The sequence below is a fragment of the Kogia breviceps genome, chromosome 1 (assembly GCF_026419965.1).
Source record: "Kogia breviceps isolate mKogBre1 chromosome 1, mKogBre1 haplotype 1, whole genome shotgun sequence".
NCBI classification, from domain to species: Eukaryota; Metazoa; Chordata; class Mammalia; order Artiodactyla; family Physeteridae; genus Kogia; species Kogia breviceps.
This window is the reverse complement of record NC_081310.1, coordinates 82505316-82529452: the sequence shown is the minus strand read 5'-3', so window position 1 is coordinate 82529452 and position 24137 is coordinate 82505316. Positions and strand designations below refer to the sequence as shown.

Sequence of the window (24137 nt, the reverse complement as noted above, 5' to 3'; positions counted from 1 at the left end):
TTGATGACAAATTGAAATTATAATGGAGTAACCACAGTTCAGGTATACAAAAATGGAGTTGGGAGGCCATTGAGGATCTGGTCCAGTGATAATGACTTGGCGCTTTCACTGCCAGGGCCTGGGTTCAGAAGTAAGATTGTGTAAGCCGTGTGGTGCAGCCAAAAAAAAACCCCCCCAAAACAAGCACCCTTACTTCTTGCCAGCTCCAATTATAATTCTTGATAAAGAACTCACGTAACTAACTCTAACCTTGTGGTTTTTTCCTTTATAAGCCTCCCCCATTTTGTAGTCTGGTGGAACACATTTCAAGTGTTTCTTGAACATGTGTCTCCCTCAGTAAGACCCTGTATAAAACTAAACTCAGCGCTCATGTTGTGCATTTTTCCTTAAGTTGACAGTTATGCAGGCCAATAATCTCAGTCATCCTCAACCCGTTTTTCTCCAGCCAATCAGCAAGTTCCATTGGCCCTACTTTCAGAATATATACAGAAACCATCTGCTTCTCACCACCCTACACTGCTATCACCTTTATGCTTGGATTATTTTAATAGTCTTACTGCTTTCTTTTGCTTCAACCTTGTCCTCACTTAGTCTAGTTTCATCACAGTAGCCATCATGATCATGTTAACACATCAGAAAGGTTATATCACTTCCCTGCTGAAAACTTTCCACTGGCTTTACATAGCGCTCAGAGCAAAATGCCCTACAAGATCTGCCCCACTCCATTATCTCTGTGATCTCACCTACTACTCTTTCCTTCACTCATTCACCTCCAGGATGTTACCCCTTGTTGTTCCTTGAACATGCCAAGCATAATTTCACCTCAAGGCCTTTGCACTTGTTGCTTTCAGCCTGAATTGCTCTTCATCCAGATATGTGCATGGTTTGCTTCCTCACTCCTTCAGATTTTTATTCAAAATTAAGCTCAGAGAAGTCTTCCCCAGCCACCCTACTTAATTCTGAAGTCTGCTTGGCACAGTTAACTATCCCAATTTTTTTTTCCTTTTTCCTTTTTCCATAGTACTTACAACCACTTATGCTACTAGTACTAGGTAATTTTCTTATTATATTTATTGCGTATCATCTGACTCCCTCTGCTAGAATATCAACTCCATAAAAGCAGGAATCATTGTTCATTGATATATCTTAAATGCCTACAATACCACCTGGCACAATTAAATATTTGCTGAATTAAAGAACAGATCTTGGGCTTCCCTGGTGGCGCAGTGGTTGAGAGTCCGCCTGTGGATGCGGGGGACACGGGTTCGTGCCCCGGTCCGGGAAGATCCCACATGCTGCGGGGCGGCTGGGCCCGTGAGCTATGGCCGCTGGGCCTGTGCGTCCGGAGCCTGTGCTCCGCAACGGGAGAGGCCACAGCAGTGAGAGACCCGCGTACCACCAAAAAAAAAAAAGAACAGATCTTTTTTAGCAGTGGATCTTACAGGCCTCAGAACCTGCTGAAGTCTGGTGTCCTAAAGAATGGAAATTCCTGGGAATTCCCTGGCAGTCCATGGTTAAGACTCCATGCTTCCACTGCATGGGGCGCAGTTTCGATCCCTGGTCCAGGAACTGAGACCAGTGACTGAGATCCTGCATGCTACAAGATGCGGCCAAAAAAAAAGAAAAAAAAAAAAGGGGGGAGATGCTTGGCAACTACATAAATGTCATGTTTCTCATCAAATTTTCACCTTCTAATTTTAGCATTCATTGATGGTCTTGACTGAAACAATACTAAGGTGATTGCAAAAAAAAAAAAAAAAAAGAATGGAAATTCCTTACAGACAGGAGTTGTGTTACATTGTATCTCCAGGACTCCAGGACCTAGGATAGTGCCAGGCATAGTAAGGGCTCAATGTTTTTCTCATTCTACCAATAAGCTGGTATTTTTCCCTTTCTTCAAAATGAGGCTTCAAACCTACTTTAAATACCCTTTTAACCAGTGTTTCTGAAAAGCATTGTGTGTGGGTGAAGTATAGTTTGGAAAAAGCATGCCCCCAAATTGATACAATTTTATACATGGAAAATTCAAAAAAAAGTTGTTGTTTTTTTTTTTAAAAAAATATAAATTTATTTATTTTTGGTTGCTTTGATTCTTCATTGCTGTGCACAGCTTCCTCTAGTTGCAGCGAGGCAGGGCTACTCTTCATTGTGGCACACAGGCTTCTCATTGTGGTGGCTTCTCTTGTTGCGGAGCATGGGCTCTAGGCATGTGAGCTTCAGTAGTTGTGGCACATGAGCTCAGTAGTTGTGGTCTGCGAGCTCTAGAGCACAGGCTCAGTAGCTGTGGTGCATGGGCTTAGTTGTTCTTATAAAATGTCATGAGGTTGGGCTTCCCTGGTGGCGCAGTGGTTGAGAATCCGCCTGCCGATGCAGGGGACACGGGTTCGTGCCCCGGTGGCTGGGCCCGTGAGCCATAGCCACTGAGCCTGTACATCCGGAGCCTGTGTTCCAAGCCATAAGCAGTATACTTTGCTTCCTTCCATTTGTTAATTTCGATTTGCAGAAGATGTATTCCGAGATTCAGATGTCCCTCTCGTCCGGTCCCTGTTCGGGCGCCACTTGCCGCCAGCCGCGGCGGGTCCTCAAAGTGCAGCAACAATCGACGAGAGGGGGTAGGGAACTGAACGCACCAAGGTATGGGATCAGAAGGGCACAAGCAACTGATGGTTGCAAGGCCCCCAAAAAAGTTTTATTTCCAGATTACAAATGACAGAAATGAAAACCCTAAGATGTGTTCTTAGATAGTAGGTTCACTGGGAAATGCAGTTATTCTCTAGGGTTTCCCAGGGAGCACCAGATTTTTGTATTTAGTCTGGTTTTTAATAAGCTTGAGAAGTATGTACCAAAATCTACCTTCCCTGATGGTGCAGCATGAAACAATGAATAAATCCTGGCTTTGAGTAGCAAACTGAGGGTACTTCTTGCTCAACTAATTCATGCCTCAGTTTCCTCATTGTATCTACAGCATCTAAAACCAATGTCTCACATAAGTAGTCACTTCAAAAAGTCTGTTGGATGGGTTAATGAGTTCCAACTCTGCAGAGTTGTAAATTTAGTTTCAGTGCTTTTAACTACCTGGATTCTATTCCCCATAGGGATTTTCTTTTTTTTTTTTTTTTTAGGAACTGATTTTATTTACAATATTTGGAATTAGACGGGTTTAAATCTTAGTCTCTCAGTTACTAGATGTGATTCTGTGATTCCTTCAGGTAATAAATTTTTCTGAGGTTGTTTCCCCAATTATAAAATGAGAATAAGTCTCTACTTTAAAAGAATATTGTGAGGATTAAATGTAACTTATAAAACATATTTAGGGACTTCCCTGGTGGCGCAGTGATTAAGAATCCGCCTACCAATGCAGGGGACACAGATTCGAGACCTGGTCCGGGAAGATCCCACATGCCACAGAGCAACTAAGCCCGTGCGCCACAACTACTAAGCCTGCGTGCCTAGAGCCCGTGCTCTGCAACAAGAGAAGCCACTGCAATGAGAAGCCCGTGCACCGCAACGAAGAGTAGCCCCCGCTCACCACAACTAGAGAAAGCCCACGTGCAGCAATGAAGACCCAGCACAGCCAAAATTAAATAAATAAATAGATTTTAAAAAACAACAGAAAACAAAACATATTTAGTGTGACACTGGCATAAGGATGGACATATAGATCAACAGAATAGATTAGACAGCCCAGAAGTAAACCTCACACATACTGTCAGTTGTTGTGTTGTTTTGTTGGCTGCATTGGGTCCTTGTTGCTGCATGTGGGCTTTCTCTAGTTGTGGCGAGTGGGGGCTACTCTTTGCTGCGGTGCACAGGTTTCTCATTGCAGTGGCTTCTCGTTGCAGAGCACGGGCTCTAGGCGTGTGGGCTTCAGTAGTTGTGGCACGCGGGCTCAGTACTTGTGGCATGCGGGCTCTAGATCGCAGGCTCAGTAGTTGTGGCTCATGGGCTTAGTTGCTCCGTGGCATGTGGGATCTTCCCGGACCAGGGCTTGAACCCGTGTCCCCTGCATTGGCAGGCATTCTTAACCAATGCGCCACCAAGGAAGTCCATGGACAGTTGAATTTTTTAAAGGGTGTCAAGACCATGCAATAGAAAAAGGACAGTCTTTCATCAGATGGTGGAGGGAAAACTGGACATCCACATGCAAAAGAATGAGACCCCTTCCTCATTCCATATACAAAAATTAACCCAAAGTGGTTCAAAGACCTAAACTTAAGAGCGAAAACTATAAAAAGTCTTAGAAGGAAACGGGAAAATCTTCCTGACATTGAATTTGGCAATGATTTCTTGGATATAACACCAAAAACACAGCAACAAAAGAAAAAATAGATAAATTGGACTTCAAAATTAAAAACTTCTGTGCATCAAAGGACACCATCGAGAGAGATAAGGTAATCCTCAGAATGGGAGAAAATATTTGCAAGTCATATATATAATAAGGGATTAATAGAGAACTCCTATAACTCAACAAAAAGCAAATAACCCAATTAAAAAATGGGCAGTGCTTCCCTGGTGGCTCAGTGGTTGAGAGTCCGCCTGCCGATGCAGGGGACGCAGGTTCCTGCCCTGGTCCAGGAAGATCCCACATGCCGTGGAGCGGCTAGTCCCGTGAGCCATGGCCGCTGAGCCTGCGCGTCCAGAGCCTGTGCTCCGCAACGGGAGAGGCCACAACAGTGAGAGGCCCGCGTACCAAGAAAAAAAAAAGTGGGGGGGGCAAAGGACTTAACTACACATTTCTCCAAGGAAGATATACAGGTGGCCAAAAAGCACATGAAAAGATGCTCAACATCATTAGTCATTAGGGAAATTAAAATCTAAACCACGAGGAGATACCACCTCACATCCATTAGGTTGGTTACTATTAAAAAAACCCAGAAAACAACAAGGGTTTACAAGGATATGGAGAAATTGGAACCCTGCACACTGTTAGTGGGAATGTAAGATGGTGCAGCCACTATGGGAAAATGCATGGTGGTTTCTCAAAAAACAGAATTACTCCATAATCCAGCAATTCTCCTTCTGGGTATATACCCTAAGAACTAAAAGTAGGGTCTCAAAGAGATACTTGTACATCCATGTTCATAGCAGCATTATTCACATTAGTGAAAAGGTGGAAGCAACCCAAGTGTTTAATGACGGATGAATAAACAAAATGTGGCATATATATATATATATATATATACACACATATATATATACATATATATACACACATGTATACATATATATATACACAGTGGAATATTTTTCCTCCATAAAAAGGAATGAATTTCTGATACATGGTACAACATAGATAAACCTTGAAAATATGCTAAGTGAAATAAGCCAGACACAGAAGGGAAAATATTATATGATCCCACTTATATGAAGTATCTAAAATAGACAAATTCCAGGAGCTATGGGGAGGCAGGGGGTGGAGGGTGGGAAATTATTGCTTAATGATTAGTTTATTTCAGGTGATGAAAGAGTTTTGGAAATAGTGGTAATAGTTACATAACACTCAATTGTACATTTAAAAATGGTTAAAATGGTAAACTTCATGTTATATATATATATATTTAAAATATTTATTTATTTATGCATTTGGCTGTGCTGGGTCTTAGTTGCGGCACGTGGGATCTTCATTGCTGTGTGCAGGATCTTCATTGTGGCATGTGGGATCTTTAGTTGCGGCATGCAGGATCAAGTTCCCTGATCAGGGATCGAACCCAGGCCCCCTGCACTGGTAGTGAGGACTTTAAAAAAAAAAGAAATTATTTATTTATTTTTATTTTTGGCTGCGTTGGATCTTCGTTGCTGTGCGAGGTCTTTCTCCAGTTGCGGCAAGCAGGGGCTACTGTTTCGTTGTGGTGCGCAGGCTTCTCATTGCGTGGCCTCTCGTTGCGGAGCTTGGGCTCTAGGTGCAGCAGGCTTCAGTAGCTGTGGCTCGTGGGCTCTAGAGCGCAGGCTCAGTAGTTGTGGCACACGGGCTTAGTTGCTCTGCGGCATGTGGGATCTTCCCAGACCAGGACTTGAATCCGTGTCCCCTGCATTGGCAGGCGGATTCCTAACCACTGTGCCACCAGGGAAGTCCCTGAATCTAGATCTTTTTGACTATGTAAAAAACTATGGGGCTTCCCTGGTGGCGCAGTGGTTGAGAGTCCGCCTGCCGATGCAGGGGACACGGGTTCGTGCCCCGCTCCAGGAAGATCCCACATGCCGCAGAGCGGCTGGGCCCGTGAGCCATGGCCGCTGGGCCTGCGCGTCCAGAGCCTGTGCTCCGCAACGGGAGAGGCCACAACAGTGAGAGGCCCGCATACTACCAAAAAAAAAAAAAAAAACTATGCATATAAGGTAGCTGGCACATACTAGAAGCTCCAATCTTTTCCTTTTCTTTCAACTACCTACATTTAATACAGTCTGAAGTAATAGTCCCCTACATATTGAACGACTTCTGTTCCAAGAGCACGTTCATAAGTCCAGTTTGCTCGTAAGTCCAACAAAGTTAACCTAGGTACCCAACTAACACAATCAGCTATATAGTACTGTACTGTGATAGGTTTATAATACTTTTCACACAAATAATATGTACATAAATAAAAAATAAAGCATTTTTAATCTTACAGTATAGTACCTTGAAAAGTACAGTAGTACAGTACAACAGCTGGCATAGAGGGGCTGGCACGCACATTCACATCTTTGAAAGTTCGCAACTTGAAGGTTTGTATGTAGGGGACTTACTGTATACAGTGAGTAGTTATTCCTTAGTATTTTCAGTTAACATATAGGCAAACTTATTTTGTACTTAGTGCACTTCTGAAAACTTTAAAGTACAACGTCAAAGTTACTCAACAGAGTCCAATTTTAAAGGGGTAACTGTTTCCAGAGTCCTAAACATGCCTGACAGAGGTAATCCAGTGGACATCTAAGAGATGTCATAGGTGCCTAAGATCAACGTAGGAGGTATTGTATCTAGTGCCCTGTAACTGTGTAAATACTAAAGCACCCCTCTGCTGAAGGTGATGCAAGAATAAAAAGATAAGGGCAATCCCCACTCATTAAATGACCGTGAGGTATCTTCTAGCTTCCCAGAGCAGGGAGTGGAAGGTCTTTCTTCCTTCCATGACAGCACAAGCTGATTGGGACCTCACCCAGCCAGCTACCCCCTTCTCACACACACGAGACCTTTTCAACTGGCTACCTGCTACAACCCATCATTGTTCACTGCTCCAGGGAACATGGACAGTGGTTAGGACTGGAGATTAGGACAAGCAGGGGATAATATCAGAGACAAATTCCAGACCTTAGCCACCCCTTAATATTTTGGAGAGAAGACAGAAGCAACTTTAGCCTCAGAGAAAAGCTGCCACGTAACAGGGAGAAATGCTGCCAAGTAACAGACCTAGTTCTGCTATCACAAACATACCCTACCATTTTGGCAGAAGCCAGGTCTTTATTCTTTAGCAACAGCAATTGGCAACAGGTGATACCATGCTGTGGCTCAAAATCATTCAAAAGTAATGTACTGAAGACCAAATTCAGAGATTGAAAGGTGATTCAGAAGTATCAATGTCTAATTTGTTAACTTACTAAAATGAGGTACAAAAGTAACAGAGTTGAAGACAGTCTGTATATAGAATTTCTCAAACCACAATGTAAGTTTCTAGAGAGCAAGGACCAGATCTTCTATTTATAAGCTGTTTCTATGTAGTGCCCAATAATATGCTTTATTCACCATGGGCCTTATTCCTGATGAGTGGAAGAAAGACAATCAAACCCTGAGAAACAAGGAACACTGGTTCCATCATATCTGCTGTTTAATCAGTAAGTATGGTTATTGTGAAAGAGAGAAAAAGACACTGAAGACAGAATTAAGACCAGAAGAAATCTGAAGCCACGCTACTGTACCACAAGGGGGCAATATTTGAACACTAGCAATCCGGAGAGATAGGCGGCTTGGCAGTCGGCTCTGTTTACTTTTTTTTTAAACATCTTTATTGGAGTATAATTGCTTTACAATGGTGTGTTAGTTTCTGCTTTATAACAAAGTGAATCAGTTATACATTGTTTATTTCCTTTTTTAACACTATGCTGAGTGGGCTCCACTCAGGGTGAGGAGAGGTGGGCTAGCCACTTCCACCTACCCTCTGCATTCTCCTACAGGGGTTGGCACCAACTCTCCTTATACTAGCAGCCTGGCTGTTAGGGGACCAAGATCAGAGGAAATACAGCAGGAGAGGAAGCAGAGCAGCTGGTCTTCCCACAGTGGTCAGATGCCCCAGCTGTTAAGAGTCCCATGCCCAGGAGTGCCTGTTGAGGAGAGGCAGGGGTGGTAGTTGGGACCTCCACCTGGAATCTCTTTTGAGTACTATAGGGCAGTGGTTCTCCAATTTTAGCCTGCATCAGAATCACCTGCAGGGCTTGTTAAAACATTGCCAGGCTTCAACCTCAATTTCCAATTCAGAAGGTCTAAAGTGGGTCCCAAATTTTGCATTTCTAGCAATTTCTCAGGTGATGCTACTGATCTGAAGATCACACTTTGACAACCACTGCTGTAGGTATTTCTGGCTCTGTGCCCTTCTTTCTCTTAACACTCCCCCATTCTCTCTTTCCTACCATCCATCTACTGCTTTCTTTTCCACCAACCCTCCACTGGCCTCCTTTAGGAAAACCACAGGAAAGACAAAACAGGGGTGAATGTTAGATTGTCTTAAGGATTCCTTTGGGGAAGGGTTTCAGCTCTCTACCCTGGTTGATGGGTGTTTCAGAAGTAGAATTTATTCCAAATATATACATGTTTCCTCTTCCTTTTACCTAATAGTTGGAAGGCAGTTCAGTAAAGAGGAATAGACCCTTTTCCAGTAATAAGATCTTGCTTTGTGTTTCATAAAAATTAGACATGGTAGATATACTCCACTACATTTTAGAAAAATTTCCCACTTCAGACTACTTTTTAAAAAATTACAGTAAAATATAGGGACTTCCCTGGTGGTCCAGCAGCTAAGGCTGCATGCTCCCAATGTAGGGGGCCCAGATTCGATCCCTGGTCAGGGAACTAGATCCCTCATGCCACAATTAAAGATCCTGTAGGTGGCAACGAAGATCTTGTGTGCTGCAGCTAAGACCTGGCACAGCCAAATAAATAAATAAATAAATAAGTATATTTAAAAAATTACAGTAAAATATACAAAATATAAAATTTACCATTTTAATCATTTAAGTGTACAGTTCAGTGGCATTAAGTACATTCATGTTGTGCAAGTATCACCACTATCCACCTCCAGAACTTTTTCATCTTCCCAAACTGAAACTCTGCTCTCATTAGACAATAATTTCCCATTCCCCTCCTCCCAAAATCAGCCCTTGGCAACCACCATTCTACTCCCAGACTACTTTCGGACTCGGTTTCTCTTTGACTTAATACAAGAAAAGTGTCCATTGCTGACTAGTGGGATTGCTTCTATATATGCAGGCCTTCTTGTATATATGTGATTGAGTTTATTGTAAGAAAGGTAAGAGAAAATGGGTTGGGAGAAAGAAAAGAGATGGAGACAGCTGGATAAGGATTTTCACATGGGGCCTTCTATCCACAGGCCTCAGCAGCCCTGCCATGGATCCGCCCGATTCTTTCGCATCAAGAAGTTGACCTTGCGAGCCATTTCCATGTTGTAGATTCGCCGGCAGGTTTCATAACTTTCCCTCTGTCGCCGGCGGCAAGGCTTCTCGTAGTATCGCCGTCGCTTTATGTCCTCAATGAGCCCATCCATGGTAAGGATTCTGTATAAAGACAGGCAATGAAGTTAGAGGCTTAGGCTCATTATTCTTTTCCAGTTTCACAATGATCAGAAGTTAATTGACCAAATAACTGGTGTGTGTAAAAATGGTGTGAAATGGTGACAATACAGCATTAACTGCCAACATGTAGACGCCAGGCACCAAACAGTAATATGTGGGAAAATAAAAAGGCAATTAATTATATAGTCCTTGTTCTTGTGGAGTTTATAGTCATGGTCATGTTCTCAACCTTTTTTTCTTTCTACCACAACACACCTGAGGGATATGGCACAGTCCCAAAAGAACAGTGGCTCCCTATGGCAATGAGTCTCAACCAAGGGGCCATTTCAGAATTTTCAAATGGGGTTAAGTCATTTGCAATAGGAAAAAATAACTAGGGGTGATTCCTACGTGGTCCTTAGTAGAGAATGTAGTTCCACCCCTACTGTGTTTAAGAGCTGATGCAGCTGAAGTCTGTAAGTCTGAGAAATGTCTGGGTCCACTTAATACAGGAAAAGAAGAGGCCCTTATCACACTAGTGATACAAATGGGAGCATTAAAATAACAGCCTCAACCATGATTTTTCCATGTACCACATGCTCCAACCACACTACTTTACTGACTACTCCCTGAACACACATTAATACCAAGTCTTTACTCACGCTGCTTCCTCACCCTAGAATGCCATCCCCAACCCCTAGCTGCCAACCTTCTGAGATTTTCCACATATTTTTGATGCTAAATCCAGATGCCATCTCTCCACAAAAGCTTTCTCATCTTCTTAGAGAAAATAATTTATTTGGGGCTTCCCTGGTGGCACAGTGGTTGAGAGTCCGCCTGCCAATGCAGGGTACAAGGGTTCGTGCCCTGGTCCGGGAAGATCCCACATGCCACGGAGTGGCTAGGCCCGTGAGCCATGGCTGCTGAGCCTGCGCGTCCAGAGCCTGTGCTCCGCAACGGGAGAGACCACGACAGTGAGAGGCCCGCGTACCAAAAAAATTATTTTGTTGTATACCTATTTAGAGATTATTTCATTTTGCCATTCTGTTATTTATACAAATGTCTCCCTCACTAGACTAATAATCCCTGAAGACAGAAACCGTATTTTATTAATCTTAATTTAGTTCAATTTGTTTTTTTCCTGCCCACCTAATTCCTTACAACACAGTTTCTCTTGGATTCATAACACGCTTAACTCAAACTAACCTCTTTGTTCTCACTGAGCCAAGAGGACACGGGGGGTTATTCTATAACCTACCTTATCCCTGGGCTCCTGAGAGCTCTAGCTCCAATCTACAACTTGTCTCTCCCTCTCAACCTATCATCAGTTGGTCCTGAGGAGGTCTGGAGGCACCTGCTGTTACTGCCCTCCATCCTGGAACTGTTTACATGACTCCATTCCTGCCTACCCTTTCCTTTCATTACATGTAAAAAGTAAGTCAAAAACACAATTGGAGGTAGAGAAGTTGAGACATGGCTATTATAACTGGAAGGGGGACAGGAGAAGGAAATAAAAATAAGAGAAACTACCAGCTACTTCTGCTCAGTGGGAAACCCTATTTATTGCTGGTATGTTATACCAAAAGCCCAAGATAACAATAATAGATTGAACATGTACTTGAAAAGATTTGAGCTTTGGGTACATTACGAATGTGAATAGACATGGGAACCACTGTCCTTTGGGATCCTCTCCTAGGCTCCTGCTGATTTGTAAGATCAGTTTGTCTAGGTTTTAGTGGCAGGGAGATGGGAGGCAAGGGAATTGTTGCCAACTCCCAGAAGTGAGAGGAGTAAATAATTCAGGTTCTGTTGAAAACACAGTCATGCCCAGAAGTCATGTGGATCCAACACTAGAGTTGTACAATAGAAAAGCAGGGCACCAGAGGACTTCCCTGGTGGCACAGTGGTTAAGAATCTACCTGCCAATGCAGGGGACACAGGTTCAATCCTTGGTCCAGGAAGATCCCACATACCACAGAGCAACTAAGCCCTGTGTGCCACAACTTCTGAGCCTGTGCTCTAGAACCCCTGAGCCACAACTACTGAGCCCATGTGCCACAACTACTGAAGCCTGTGCTCTGTAGGACCCACGTGCCACAACTACTGAGCCCACATGCTGCAACTACTGAAACCCACACACCTAGAGCCCGTGCTCCACAACGAGAAGCCACCACAGGAAGCCACCACAATGAGAAGTCCACACATCGCAATAAAGAGTAGCCCCAACTCACCGCAACTAGAGAAAGCCTGCGTGCAGCAATGAAGACCCAATGCGGCCAAACAAAGTAGGGCACCAAAGACTCAGTATCTTGGCCCACAAAAGGGTCTCCCATTGCTGGCTTTCTTCCTAATTTACCCTTAACTGTTGGTATCCCTCCAGATTCTGACTGTAAACCACCTCCTTTTGGTTCTACATGATTCCCTTAAACTTTACCATGGGCTTCAACCCTGTGCACAATGGAATCATTTCCTGAAGAGACTTTTAAAAGTATTCATGCCTCCGTCCCATTCCTCAGAGATTCTGATTTAATTGTTCTCCAGTGGGGTTATACACTGGGTATATTTTAAAACACCCCTCAGGTAATTCTAATGTAGAGCCACACTTGAGAATGGACCCAGACACTGGTTGACTCTTAAATCATTATCTCTAGCCCCAATCTTATCTTAGAACTAGACTGATGTTTCCAATTGCCTTAAACCCCACAAAAACCAAATTTATTATCTCCTCCTAAAATTCATTCTTCCTCCTCTGTACTCTTTCTGCTAATGGCATCACCAGTTAGTCAAGCTAAAAATCTCACCATGTTCCTGGACTAGGCCTTCTCCTTTACTTCCTACACTCACATTTACAATATCCTATACATTATATAACCTGAAATAGTTTTTAGATCTTTTCCTTCTCTCCTTTCCCTATGGCTACAGCTCTAATTATGGTCCCTATACCTGTACTGAAATAATCATCTAACTGGTCATTTAATCAATAAGTATTTATGGAATCCCAACTCGGTACCAGACATTGTGTTAAATGCTGAGGATAGAAAACAAACTTAGGCATAGTTCCCTACCCTTGCAGTCTAGTAGAGAAGACAATTATGTAAGAATTACAATAGAATGTGATAGATGCAAAGGTAAGGGAAGCACACAGGAGAGGTATACAATCTGGACTTGATAAGAAGGTGGTTATGAAAGCTTCCTAAAGGATACCTTATTTGAATTGTGAAGGGTAAACAGGTTGCCCTGGGCTTCCCTGGTGGCGCAGTGGTTGAGAGTGAGAGGCCCGCATACCACAAAACAAAACAAAAACAACCAAACATGGCTAAATATAATACTATATAATACTGTCTGATCAGTGCTTTAAAAGTGTACTGTGGCATTGGTTCTCCCTAGACCATTAGCAGCAAAATCACTTGGGAACCTGTTAGAAATGCAGATTCATGGGCCCCACCCAAGACCTATGGAATCAGAAACGAGGTGGCACAGCAGTCAGTGTTTTAACAAGTTTTCCAGGTGACAGTTGCATGAGTCTCAAAGTTTGAGAACCACTATGCGTTGGGAACAGAGGGAAGGAGTGATTAATTTCTCCTGGACCAGCTTACAAATGTCGTTACCCATTGATCTGGGCCTTTGAAGAATAAATAGCCTTTCATAAAACAGAAAAGGAAAGGAATCATATTCTCAGAGAACATCATGAACAAATGTAAAAAATAGATGTGTAGTGTGTTTGGAAAACACCTAGTTCAATATGACTAGACATAGGCTTTTTAGGGCAAGTTATTAAAGATAAAGCTAGAGCGCTTCCCTGGTGGCGCAGTGGTTGGGGGTCCACCTGCCGATGCAGGGGACACGGGTTTGTGCTCCGGTACGGGAGGATCCCACATGCCTTGGAGCTCCTGGGCCTGTGAGCCATGGCCGCTGAGCCTGCGCGTCCGGAGGCTGTGCTCCACGACGGGAGAGGCCACAACAGTGAGAGGCCCGCGTACCACAAAAAAAAAAAAAAAAGCTAGAGAGAGAGGATGAAGCTCAATTGTTTAGGACTTTGAGCTTAGACTGGTGGTTCCCAAATTTATCTGCACATTGCAATTACCTAGGGAATTTAACAAACCCTGCCCGTGTCCCTCCCCACTTGTGACTTAATTGGAATTTTTAAAAGATGCCCAAGTGATTCTAATGTGCAAACAAGTTTGGGAACCACTGGCTTCGACTATTTTGTTTATTGGGAAAGATTTTTTAACATCAGAGTACACAATCTGATTTATTTTTTACAAATTTATTTATTTTATTTATTTATTTTTGGCTGCATTGGGTCTTCGTTGCTAAGTGCAAGTTTTCCCTAGTTGCGGCGAGCGGGGGCTGCTCTTCGTTGCAGTGCGCAGGCTTCTTATTGCAGTAGCTTCTCTTGTTGCGGAGCACAGGCTCTAGGCACACGGGCTTCAGTAGTTGAAGCACGCGGGCTCAGTAGTTGTGGCTCACGGGCTCTAGAGTGCAGACTCAGTAGTTGTAGCGCACAGGCTTAGTTGCTCCGCGGCATGTGGGATCTTCCCAGACCAGGGCTTGAACCCGTGTCCCCTGCATTGGCAGGCGGATTCTTAACCACTGCGCCACAGGGAAGTCCCACAATCTGATTGTTTTAGGACAATAATTGGTGTAGGGAAGGAGAATGGAAATAGGGCAACCTCTTTTTTTTTTTTTTTTTTTTTCTTTTTCTTGCGGTACGTGGGCCTCTCACTGCTGTGGCCTCTCCCGTTGCGGAGCACAGGCTCTGCACGTGCAGGCTCAGCGGCCATGGCTCACAGGCCTAGCCGCTCTGCGGCATGTGGGATCTCCCTGGACCGGGGCACGAACTCGTGTCCCCTGCATCGGCAGGCGGACTCGCAACCACTGCGCCACCAGGGAAGCCCACCATGTTTGATTTTTTAGTATTTAAAATCTCCCTTACGGTGTTGTGTGCTTTCTAAGGTTAGAGATTAAGTCTTTCATTTTTGCATTTAATATAGTACTTGGCAAACAGCAAATATCAGTAAGTGTATGACAAAAATGAATCCTCTTGGTGACAGACAAATGTCCACAGCTCAAGGGATTAAGTAACTTTCTAACAGACACAGTTCTTGGGAATATTACCTCAGAAGGCCTCAATATTACCTTTACTAAAATGGCACATTAGACTTTAGATAGCATTTTAGATAGCATTTTTAGATAGCATTTCCTATGATCCTAATCATTATCCTATGTAACTGATCAAGGAGGAAATGTCTTTTTTTTTTTTTTTTTTTGGCTGTACCACGCGGCATGCGGGATCTTACCACTGGACCACCAGGGGAGTTCCTGTCATCTCTTTACAGATTAGAAAACTGAAGTTTAGAGAGGCTGACCTGCCCAAGATCACAAAATGGAGTTAGCAGTAGAATTCAAGTCTTTAGTGCAGTGCTCTATAATAGCACTCTGCTTCTCAAACAAAACCCACTAAGGTTTGAAAGACAAATTATTGCGGTGCCCATGGGCAAAGAGAAAAATGAGGGAGGAAAGAGCTGGGCCAGGCTCCTTAATTAGAGTAAAAAGATGCAAGCCAAGAAGACATGGCACACTAAGGGAAAGGAATTGATCCAAACAATTAAGTATTTATTTCTGTCTAGACCTTGTTTACTGCTATTTAATGAAGGCCACTTTTTGGACTAGAGACTAGTATATTAGAGAAAAAACAGAAAAAAAAGAAGTGCCTGAAAGGGAAAGACTGGAAATATAAAAAGGGCAAGGAGGCTGGATTTGAGGAGAGACTATGAAAAGAACAGAGACCCTAGATATGACTTCACCTAGGAAGAAGAGCCTACTGGAATGACAAAGACAGTTTAAAGTAATATGAAAGAAAACAGCAAAAGGAGGAGGAGTTTAGAAACATACTCAGGTATCCTACTGGAGTTTCAAAAGGGTTCTGAAACAGAAGTGATCATCTTACCAAGTAAATGCCTGTGTGGTCAGGCAGAAAAGAAAGACAAGAAAAAAGTACCAAAGGAATGTAAGAGTATAGGAGGGGAAAAAAATGAAAAGATCGGTGGCCCCCAACATAATGATGGGGTTGCTAAATGGTGTTTCTTGGATGGTTCTATTTCCAAAACACAAACCAAATAAATTCCAAGGTGCCAGGTGAGGATTTCCTTGTTTACCTTGCACTTTCTAGGTATCCTGAAAAAGCACAGATTATCTTCAAATGTTCCAGAATCCCTAAAGTAGAGGCATCTACTCAACTCATTTCTAATAAAGGATGTAGGAAGAGTTTTGTAGAATTCATAAAGTAAATAGAGAGGGTGTTACTAATGATGCTTCTGCTTTCACAGGTCTAGTCAACCAAGAGGTTTAGAGTAAACAGATCAGCCTGGAGTTTGGGCACTTGGCAACCTAACATTTAAGGAGAACTCAGCTGTCAGTTCAACAGATTATGTAAAAGGAGCTGAGCTGCCTGGGCTGGGGAATTTGGGGGTGGCAGACTCACATGTCAGTGTAGCCACCCTACATCAGGATCAACATGTACACAGAAGGACTCAATGGGCCCAGAAGCTCACCTACCAGGAATAAAAGGGCTCAACTGGGCATGATTCCAGTGTGCTTGCCTTTCTTTACTTTGGTGCCAGCCAATCATGCAGGGCTTCCTAATGACCCCCACTCTCCATCTCTTCATCCCAGGGCACCAATGAGGGCCCACATGTAACTTTTTTTTTTTTTTTTTTTTTTTTTTTACGGTACGCGGGCCTCTCACTGCCATGGCCTCTCCCGTTGCGGAGCACAGGCTCTGGACGCACAGGCTCAGCGGCCATGACTCATGGGCCCAGCCGCTCCCCGGCACGTGGGATCCTCCCAGACCGGGACATGAACCCGTGTCCCCTGCACTGGCAGGCGAACTCGCAACCACTGCGCCACCAGGGAAGCCGTAACTTATTTTTAAACTACCAACTATCAGAAAGCTGAGAGAAACGAGGAGAAGCCCGGGATTTAAGAGAGATATACAGAAAAGGCAGCCAGAGGACATTACAGAAAATCAGAGGAAAAGAAGTAAAGTGTCAGAAAATACTGTGTTTGGATGGACTTGGAAGGCATTACGCTTAAGTGAAATAGGTCATATAGAGAAAGACAAATACTGTATAATCTCACTTACATGTGGCATCTAAAAAATACAATAGGGCTTCCCTGGTGGCGCAGTGGTTGAGAGTCCGCCTGCCGATGCAGGGGACACGGGTTCGTGCCCCGGTCCGGGAGGATCCCGCGTGCCGCGGAGCGGCTGGGCCCGTGAGCCATGGCCGCTGAGCCTGCGCGTCCGGAGCCTGTGCTCCGCAACCGGAGAGGCCGCAGCAGCGAGAGGCCCGCGTACCGCAAAAAAAAGAAAAAAGAAAAAAAAACCAATAAACTAGTGAAAATAACAAAAAAGCAGACCCACAGATATAGAGAACAAACTAGTGGTTACCAGTGGGGAGAGGGAAGGGGAGGGGCAATATAGGGGTAGAGGATTAAGAAGTACAAACTATTAGGTATAAAATAAGTTACAAGAGGAATTCCCTGGTGGTCCAGTGGTTAGGACTCACCACTTTCAATGCCAGGGCCCAGGTCTGATCCCTGGTCAGGAAACTAAGGTCCCCAAAGCTGCATGGCACAGCCAAATAAATAAATAAATAAGCTACAAGAATATATTGTACAACATGGGGAATATAGCCAATATTTTACAATAACTATAAATGGAGTATAACCTTTAAAAATTGTGAATCACTATATACACCTGTAAGTTATATAATATTATACAGTAACTATACTTCAATACAAGAAAAAAAAAAGGGCTTCCCTGGTGGCTCAGTGGTTAAGAATCCGCCTGCCAATGCAGGGCACACGGGGTTCAAGCCCTAGTCCAGGAAGACCCCACATGCTGCAGAGCAACTAAGCCATGTGCCACAACTACTGAGCCTGCACTCTAGAGCCCATGAGCCACAACTACTGAGCCTACGTGCCACAACTCTGAAGCCTGTGTGCCTAGAGCCTGTGCTCTACAACGAGAAGCCACCGCAATGAGAAGCCCGTGCACCGCAACGAAGAGTAGCCCCCACTTACCTCAATTAGGGAAAGCCCACATACAGCAACGAAGACCCAACGCAGCCAAAAAATAAATAAATTAAAAAAAAAAAAAAGAAAGAAAGAAAAAGAAAATACTGGGCTTCCCTGGTGGTGCAGTGGTTAAGAATCCGCCTGCCAATGCAGGGGACACGGGTTCGAGCCCTAGTCCGGAAAGATCCCACACGCCGTGGAGCAACTAAGCCTGTGCGCCACAACTACCAAGCCTGCACTCTAGAGCCAGTGAGCCACAACTACTGAAGCCTGCGCACCTAGAGCCCACGCTCCGCAAGAAGAGAAGCCACTGCAATGAGAAGCCTGTGCACCACAATGAAGAGTAGCCCCCGCTCCCTGCAACTAGAGAAAGCCCACACGCAGCAACGAAGACCCAAAGCAACCAAAAATAAATAAAATAAATAAATTTATTTAAAAAAAGAAAGAAAGAAAATACTGTGTTTACTGTGTTTGACAGACTGACAGATAGGAAGGCTGGGACACTCCAGAACCAACCTGCTCACATTTGGATGCTTGAAAGTCCTTGCCTATTCTAAGAACAAAATATTTGTTCACTTTTTTCTCCTGAGGCTAAAACACAATTTAAGGATATATATCTAACACTCCAAGATAAAAAGAAACATAAATGCAGCTTCCTAAAGAATAAATCTACATTGACAAAATACATATCCTCCCCAAAGATTATAAAAATCACTGCCATAATATCTGCTCCAAGCTGGCTTCTTCCAACCATGCACTTCTTGCACTGTTTTCCTAGATAACCTTAGTCACAAAGTTCGAATTTTCCAAATTCATAAGGAAGCCTAAAACTAGATCATCACACCTCAGGCCCTGAGTGTCTGGGACCAGAATTTCTTCATTTTTCTTTTCTGCCTAATCATGCCTCTCCTTTCTGATCAAATTCTTTTCTTTTTCAGCAATGAAATTGGTTTTCCCCCCAGATCTATTCATGTTGGTGTTTTAATCCCTTAAGTGAGGAAAAAGTAATACCACATTTCTTACCTAGGATACTTGATAGAATGCCAAGAGTATTAACCAAAGACAAAAATCTCTGGCTAAATTCAATGCATCTGCCTGGAGGACCAACTTTAACTAGAGTGGAGGTGGGGGTGCTAGCCCTAAAACAAACGTAAAGACAACAAATAAAAATCACCTAAAATTTTAATTAAAAAAAGAAATTCCATGTTTGCTTGGGGTGGAAGAACCCCTTATAGCTCCTTCACTCTCCTCTCCTGTTAAGTATACTTCAGTGGAAACGTTTGACAAGCACTAAATTTAGGGAGTGACAGAAGATAAAGGAACATTTATATTCATTAAGTAGACATTTATTGAGAGCTTTCTATGCATCTGACACTTTGGTAAATGCAAGGAATATACAAATGAAAAAGCATAGGTCTCTACCCTTAAGACTTAAAATCCTAGCTGAATATTAAAATCTCATTGAGACAATGTAACTGAGAGATTGATTTAGTCTCAGGTTGGGCCCTGACATCAAGAGGGTTTTTGTTTTTTGTTTTTTGTTTTAAATAAAGATTCCCCCAGGTGATTGGCAGCAGGGTCAAAAACCACATAGCGTTACACTGACCAGTTTCCTGCTGTTTCTGACTAAAATGAGCATTTCTACCCAGGAAAAAAGTATGCATAAACTGCAATTCACCTATAAAAAGAGAATCTTAAAAGTTTGGGGCTCTTGTTTAACAAAAAGGAGGAAGGAGGGAATAAGAAAGGAAAGAAGGAAGAAATCAATTTAGAGATATTTGAAAACAGATTCTGAGGAACAAGAAGATATGAGATAGTACTAGGCCAGGTCAGATAACCCAAGGTATCCAAACACACCTCACTTTCTGTCATTTATTTCTTTTTTTCTCACCTACACCCACTCCACACCTGGGATCAGGAAAGATTTTCAGATAAAATGAAAAAAAAAAAAGAAAAAACAGAAAAAGCAAAACCCTCATGTTGCTTAAATAAAAAGGTATTTTGCTAAATTAGGATTTCATAAGAGGCAGAGATACAGAGATTTGTTTCCAGGTTAATTAGAACAATCCCAGGCAAAAAAAATAGGGGAAGAGTCTTTTCTCAGAAGGTGAATTGGCCTTATGCTTTCTGCACACTTGGCATCAATAGAGAGATGATCAACTCCTTTAGGCAGGAAGTTAGAAATATTTTGCTTTTCAGGTTTTAAATTTTTGTAAGTGGAAATGGGGGATGAAGGAGCAGTGCATACAGAGGGAATAAATGCTGTTATTTCAAAATGAGATTAGCATTAGCATATAGAGAAGCCGCCTTGGTTGGAAAGTATCAGCATGTATAGGAAAAGTCATTCCAATACCAGTATCCAACTAGAGCCTCAGGACAAAATAAAGCTAAATTATTTTCTCATTTTTTCACCTCCAGGCCACCGTAAACATAACTTGATGATCAGGGAGCATAAGAGAAAAAACAGTTAAAGCAAACTGTCAATCTCTCAAAACAAATGAATAAACAAGTCACCCACAAAGTAAAACCAAAAGGGTAAAAACTCCCTTACAGTTACTTCCAAATTATGATAATAGCTAACACATAATGCCTACTATGTGCCAAGCACTGTCCTAAGCAATTTATTTATATTACTAACTTAATCCTCTCATCAACCCTATGAGGTGGGCACTATTATTAGTTCCATTTTACTGAAGAAACTGAGGCAGAGACATTAAGTAGCTAATCACAGACTATGAGGCCAATAAATGGCACAGCAGGGATCTGAACCAGTCAGTTGGCCCTGTGCTCTAAACAACTAAGTTATGCTGCCTCATTTATGTGAGAAAACTATTTTCAGGCCTGGCTTTGGTCAAAAGTATTAAAGTTGTAGCTACTTTCTTTCTTTCTTTTTTTGGCTTTGTGGCCATGCTGCACAGCATGCGGGATCTCAGTTCACGCCCCCACCTCCCCACCCCCAATCATTCCCCCTGCAGTGGAAGGGCAGAGTCCTAACCACTGGACTGCCAGGGAATTCCCTGTAGCTACTTTCTTGATACAATTGTAAGAAATGGTTCAATAAATAATGCTGCACAAATTATTTTTTGGTTCTTCATCAGAGTAGTTAATTTCCTAAAAACAAAATTCTTGCTTTTGTGTTATTTGTTCTTTAAGAATAAAAGAGGTGTGGGGAGCTAAAGCTGAGCCTTTGGAAATTTGTTTTACCATCAGGTTAACAGCTGCCCTTTGACATCCCTTAACAATACAAACATCACAGTCACCCTAGTTAGAAGACCCATCTAAATCCTCCAAAATAAATCATACAGAAAAAAACTTGGGATTCCCTGGTGGTCCAGTGGTTAGGACTCTGGGCTTGCACTGCAGGGGGCCCAGGTTCGATCCCTGGTCGGGGAACTAAAATCCTGCAAGCTGCACTGCACAACCAAAAAACAAACAAAAAACGTACAGGAAGAGGTCAGAAGAAGGGTGAGGTAATCTACAAGAATTCCTTTCCCCAAATTCAGCATTTCATCTCACTAGCTAATTCACTTCAGAGAATGTAAAGACATTCGCTTGGTGCTTCCAGTATAGGGGCAGAGAAAGATCATTAGACATCTCAACCCTCCCATAGACATGCCACTTAAAGGTCTGAAATAGGAGAGCAGGGAATGAGCAGCAATACAAAAACATGAAATAGAATTATCTTACTGCCCTGTACTTAACTGATTATCTTTACTTACAATACAAGTGAAAATGCAGAGGGAACAGCTTCTGCCCAAGGATATGACTGGCACGCAGTCACTGAAAGAAGTAAAGAGGCTGACCCAAGACCAGATCCTGTTAAAAGACATACAAAATCATCCTCAGCCTGCAACTGCTTCTCAGTTACATAGCTTCTGACAGCATCTTTGTCCTCATTTACTATGGTCTTCTGCCATCCAGCCTTCCACACGTAGAACTCTTTGCTTGGATAAGAATTGGTTCTCTTTCATTTACCTTCCCAGTCCCCAAGAACCCCACCTATATTTAAACCCAATCAAATAAGGATTCTTTTTTTTTTGCGGTACGTGGGCCTCTCACTGTTGTGGCCTCTCCCCTTGCAGAGCACAGGCTCCGGACGCGCAGGCTCAGCGGCCATGGCTCACGGACCTAGCCACTCCGTGGCATGTGGGATCTTCCCGGACCGGGGCACGAACCCGTGTCCCCTGCATCGGCAGGCGGACTCCCAACCACTGCGCCACCACGGAAGCCCCAAATAAGGATTCTTAACTGGAGAGTGAGTGCCATAGGTCTCTCCATTTCCAGAGAAGCTAGTCAATGATGTAGTAAGAGAGCAAAGAACACTGCACTAGAAAAATGTGATTTATGCTTCTTTCCACCATTCAACAATTGTAACCCAAGGAATATAACAATATCCCTAGGCTTCTCTTACTTCTGACATAAAGCTACCACCTTAGTGGCCTTAAGGCAGAGGACCAGCTCATATATTAACATCTCTTTCATATAATTATTTGATAATTCAACTCAACAACTCAACTCCAAACTCTGCTTCACTGGGGAGAAAATGATAAGTGAAAGTCAAAATCCTTACAACTAGTGATAAGGGAACCTTAAGGAACTATTTTCTTGAGAAACCACAACTGTGAGGCGTTTTTTATTAGTCATTCTACATCTCTTACCCTAGCATTCAAAACCTTTCAATACAGCTCCTCCACTCCAGCCAGTTCATTTCCATCTTGTTTTTGCTTGTGTTGTTAACCTTTCTCTGAACCTGTAACACTTTTCTCTTGCTTGCTTCTCTAAGATCCCAAATCTGAGTTCATCTTTTCCATTAGCCTTGTCCCACACCAATCCCTCACTCAGCTTTCTATATATCATGTACTGTGTTTTCGCTTACTAGCAATTTTATAACTTGATTTTCCCTTTGGGAACTTTTTAAAGTCTTGGATAGAATTCAGGTTCATTATCAAAGGAATGACTGCTGATAAGTAAGCCTCACAGTTAGGTTTGGGAAAGAATTTCATTTTTAATATAGTAAACGGAGGGTCTGAGGAGTTCCAAGGCTGTGAACACCTGGGCTGGCACTGGGTTTGAGACAACCTACGACACGGGAAGTGAGAGAATAACCACCGCACGTCTCAAGAGTTGGTCTATGCATGATTCTGGTCCCTAACCAGTTACCTGTTTAGGGTCCTGTATGCACCTTCCACATTCCCTTCCTGTACCATCACAGTCCTGGCAATGAACTTCAGATGTTTTGCCATGACCTTGAATTTAAGTCTTCAGTCTGCAGGACCTAAAGTATGACGGAGAAAGGGGCAGTAAAGTATAGAGACCAGTTAATAAAGAGAAACACAACAGAATACACAACGACGTAGCTTATTCAGGGCCCGGAAATGCAACGGGCTCTGGAACATGCGCGACAGGGGCACGTGCAAGTCCTCCTATCCTAGAAGTATACGCGACTTGTTATCAAGATTCGCCCGATCTCTTTGCCAATACAAACCCTACCACAGGGAAGAAGACAAACGGTAGCAGGGCGTCCCCACGGAGATTTATCTGGCCGGTCACGGGAGAGCGGGACGCGCCGCTGGCGCCCCCTCTCCCTCCCAATTACCGCTCCTCGTCCCAGAACGGTTTGGGGTGGGAGTCGGGAACAGAGTCTCTCCGTGCTTGGAAGGGGGGAATCGCGAGAACCGCGCCCTCCCGCCACACCCGCCTCACTTTAACCTACCCCCACACAAAGTCCTCACCCCTCAGCGCCCAGCCGACTGGAAGCCCGCGCCGGCCGGAAGCGGAAGTTGCGTGATCTCCAGCGCCGCACGAAGACAATGAGGCTGAAATTGAAATGAAGCTACGTGGAAACCATGGCAACCGCCCTTCTGGCCGGGGTTGGCTGTTTCTCTAATCCTCCCCCACCACCGCCAACCCCAGGGACTGGACTCAACACCTGACAAAGCAAAATGCTTGTTGCCTTAAATTCCGCCCTAAACAGATTCCTCGCTTTCTCCTGGAGTCGCCGTCCTTCGGCATCAGAGGTCAGCCCGATTCCGTACCCCTTAATCCTATTAAATCTTTTTTAAAATTGAAGTATAGTTGATTTAAAATGTGGCGCCAATCTCTGCTGTAATCCTATTAAACCTTAAATAGATATTTAATCCACTTCTTTTTCTGGAAGGAAAATAAGAAAAATAGGCGAAGCTTCCTGAGCATGCTTCCTGTTTTCGCCAAGGACAGATTCCTTGAGATCTGCTCTCCGGATGGAAAAGAGCTTTACCCCCTCATTTGCCTGAAAACTAAGGGGAAAAAATGAACATGCTATCAGA

At 43.4% G+C, this 24137-nt stretch overlaps 1 protein-coding gene and 1 non-coding gene across 4 annotated transcripts; one reads left to right on the top strand and one right to left on the bottom strand.

Annotated features, from left to right (window-relative positions):
- Nucleotides 1–9173: 9173 nt before the first annotated feature.
- On the bottom strand, nucleotides 9174–23664 carry MRPS21 (mitochondrial ribosomal protein S21). 3 transcript variants are annotated; one of them, XM_059081076.2, is made up of 3 exons: nucleotides 23565–23664; nucleotides 22993–23107; nucleotides 9174–9756 (listed from the first exon to the last, which is right to left on the bottom strand). In XM_059081076.2, the coding sequence occupies exons 2-3, from the start codon at nucleotides 23073–23075 to the stop codon at nucleotides 9576–9578; spliced, it is 264 nt and encodes an 87-aa protein (XP_058937059.1). In that variant the 5' UTR covers nucleotides 23076–23107; nucleotides 23565–23664; the 3' UTR covers nucleotides 9174–9575. The 3 variants fall into 3 exon arrangements, with proteins under 3 accessions (XP_058937059.1, XP_066891440.1, XP_066891441.1); XM_067035339.1 differs by having other exon boundaries at nucleotides 23546–23617; XM_067035340.1 differs by lacking the exon at nucleotides 23565–23664 and adding an exon at nucleotides 23323–23559.
- Nucleotides 21153–21225, top strand: TRNAA-UGC (transfer RNA alanine (anticodon UGC)). The gene has a single exon. It is a non-coding gene; the product is annotated as a tRNA-Ala (tRNA).
- Nucleotides 23665–24137: the final 473 nt, after the last annotated feature.

Excerpts from the sequence above, each read along its gene's own strand:
- MRPS21 (XM_059081076.2), bottom strand. The coding sequence starts at position 23,075 with ATGGCAAAACATCTGAAGTTCATTGCCAGGACTGTGATGGTACAGGAA. Across the intron at positions 9,757-22,992 it reads GCATACAGGACCCTAAACAG|AATCCTTACCATGGATGGGC; the intron begins GTAACTGGTTAG and ends GTCTTTATACAG.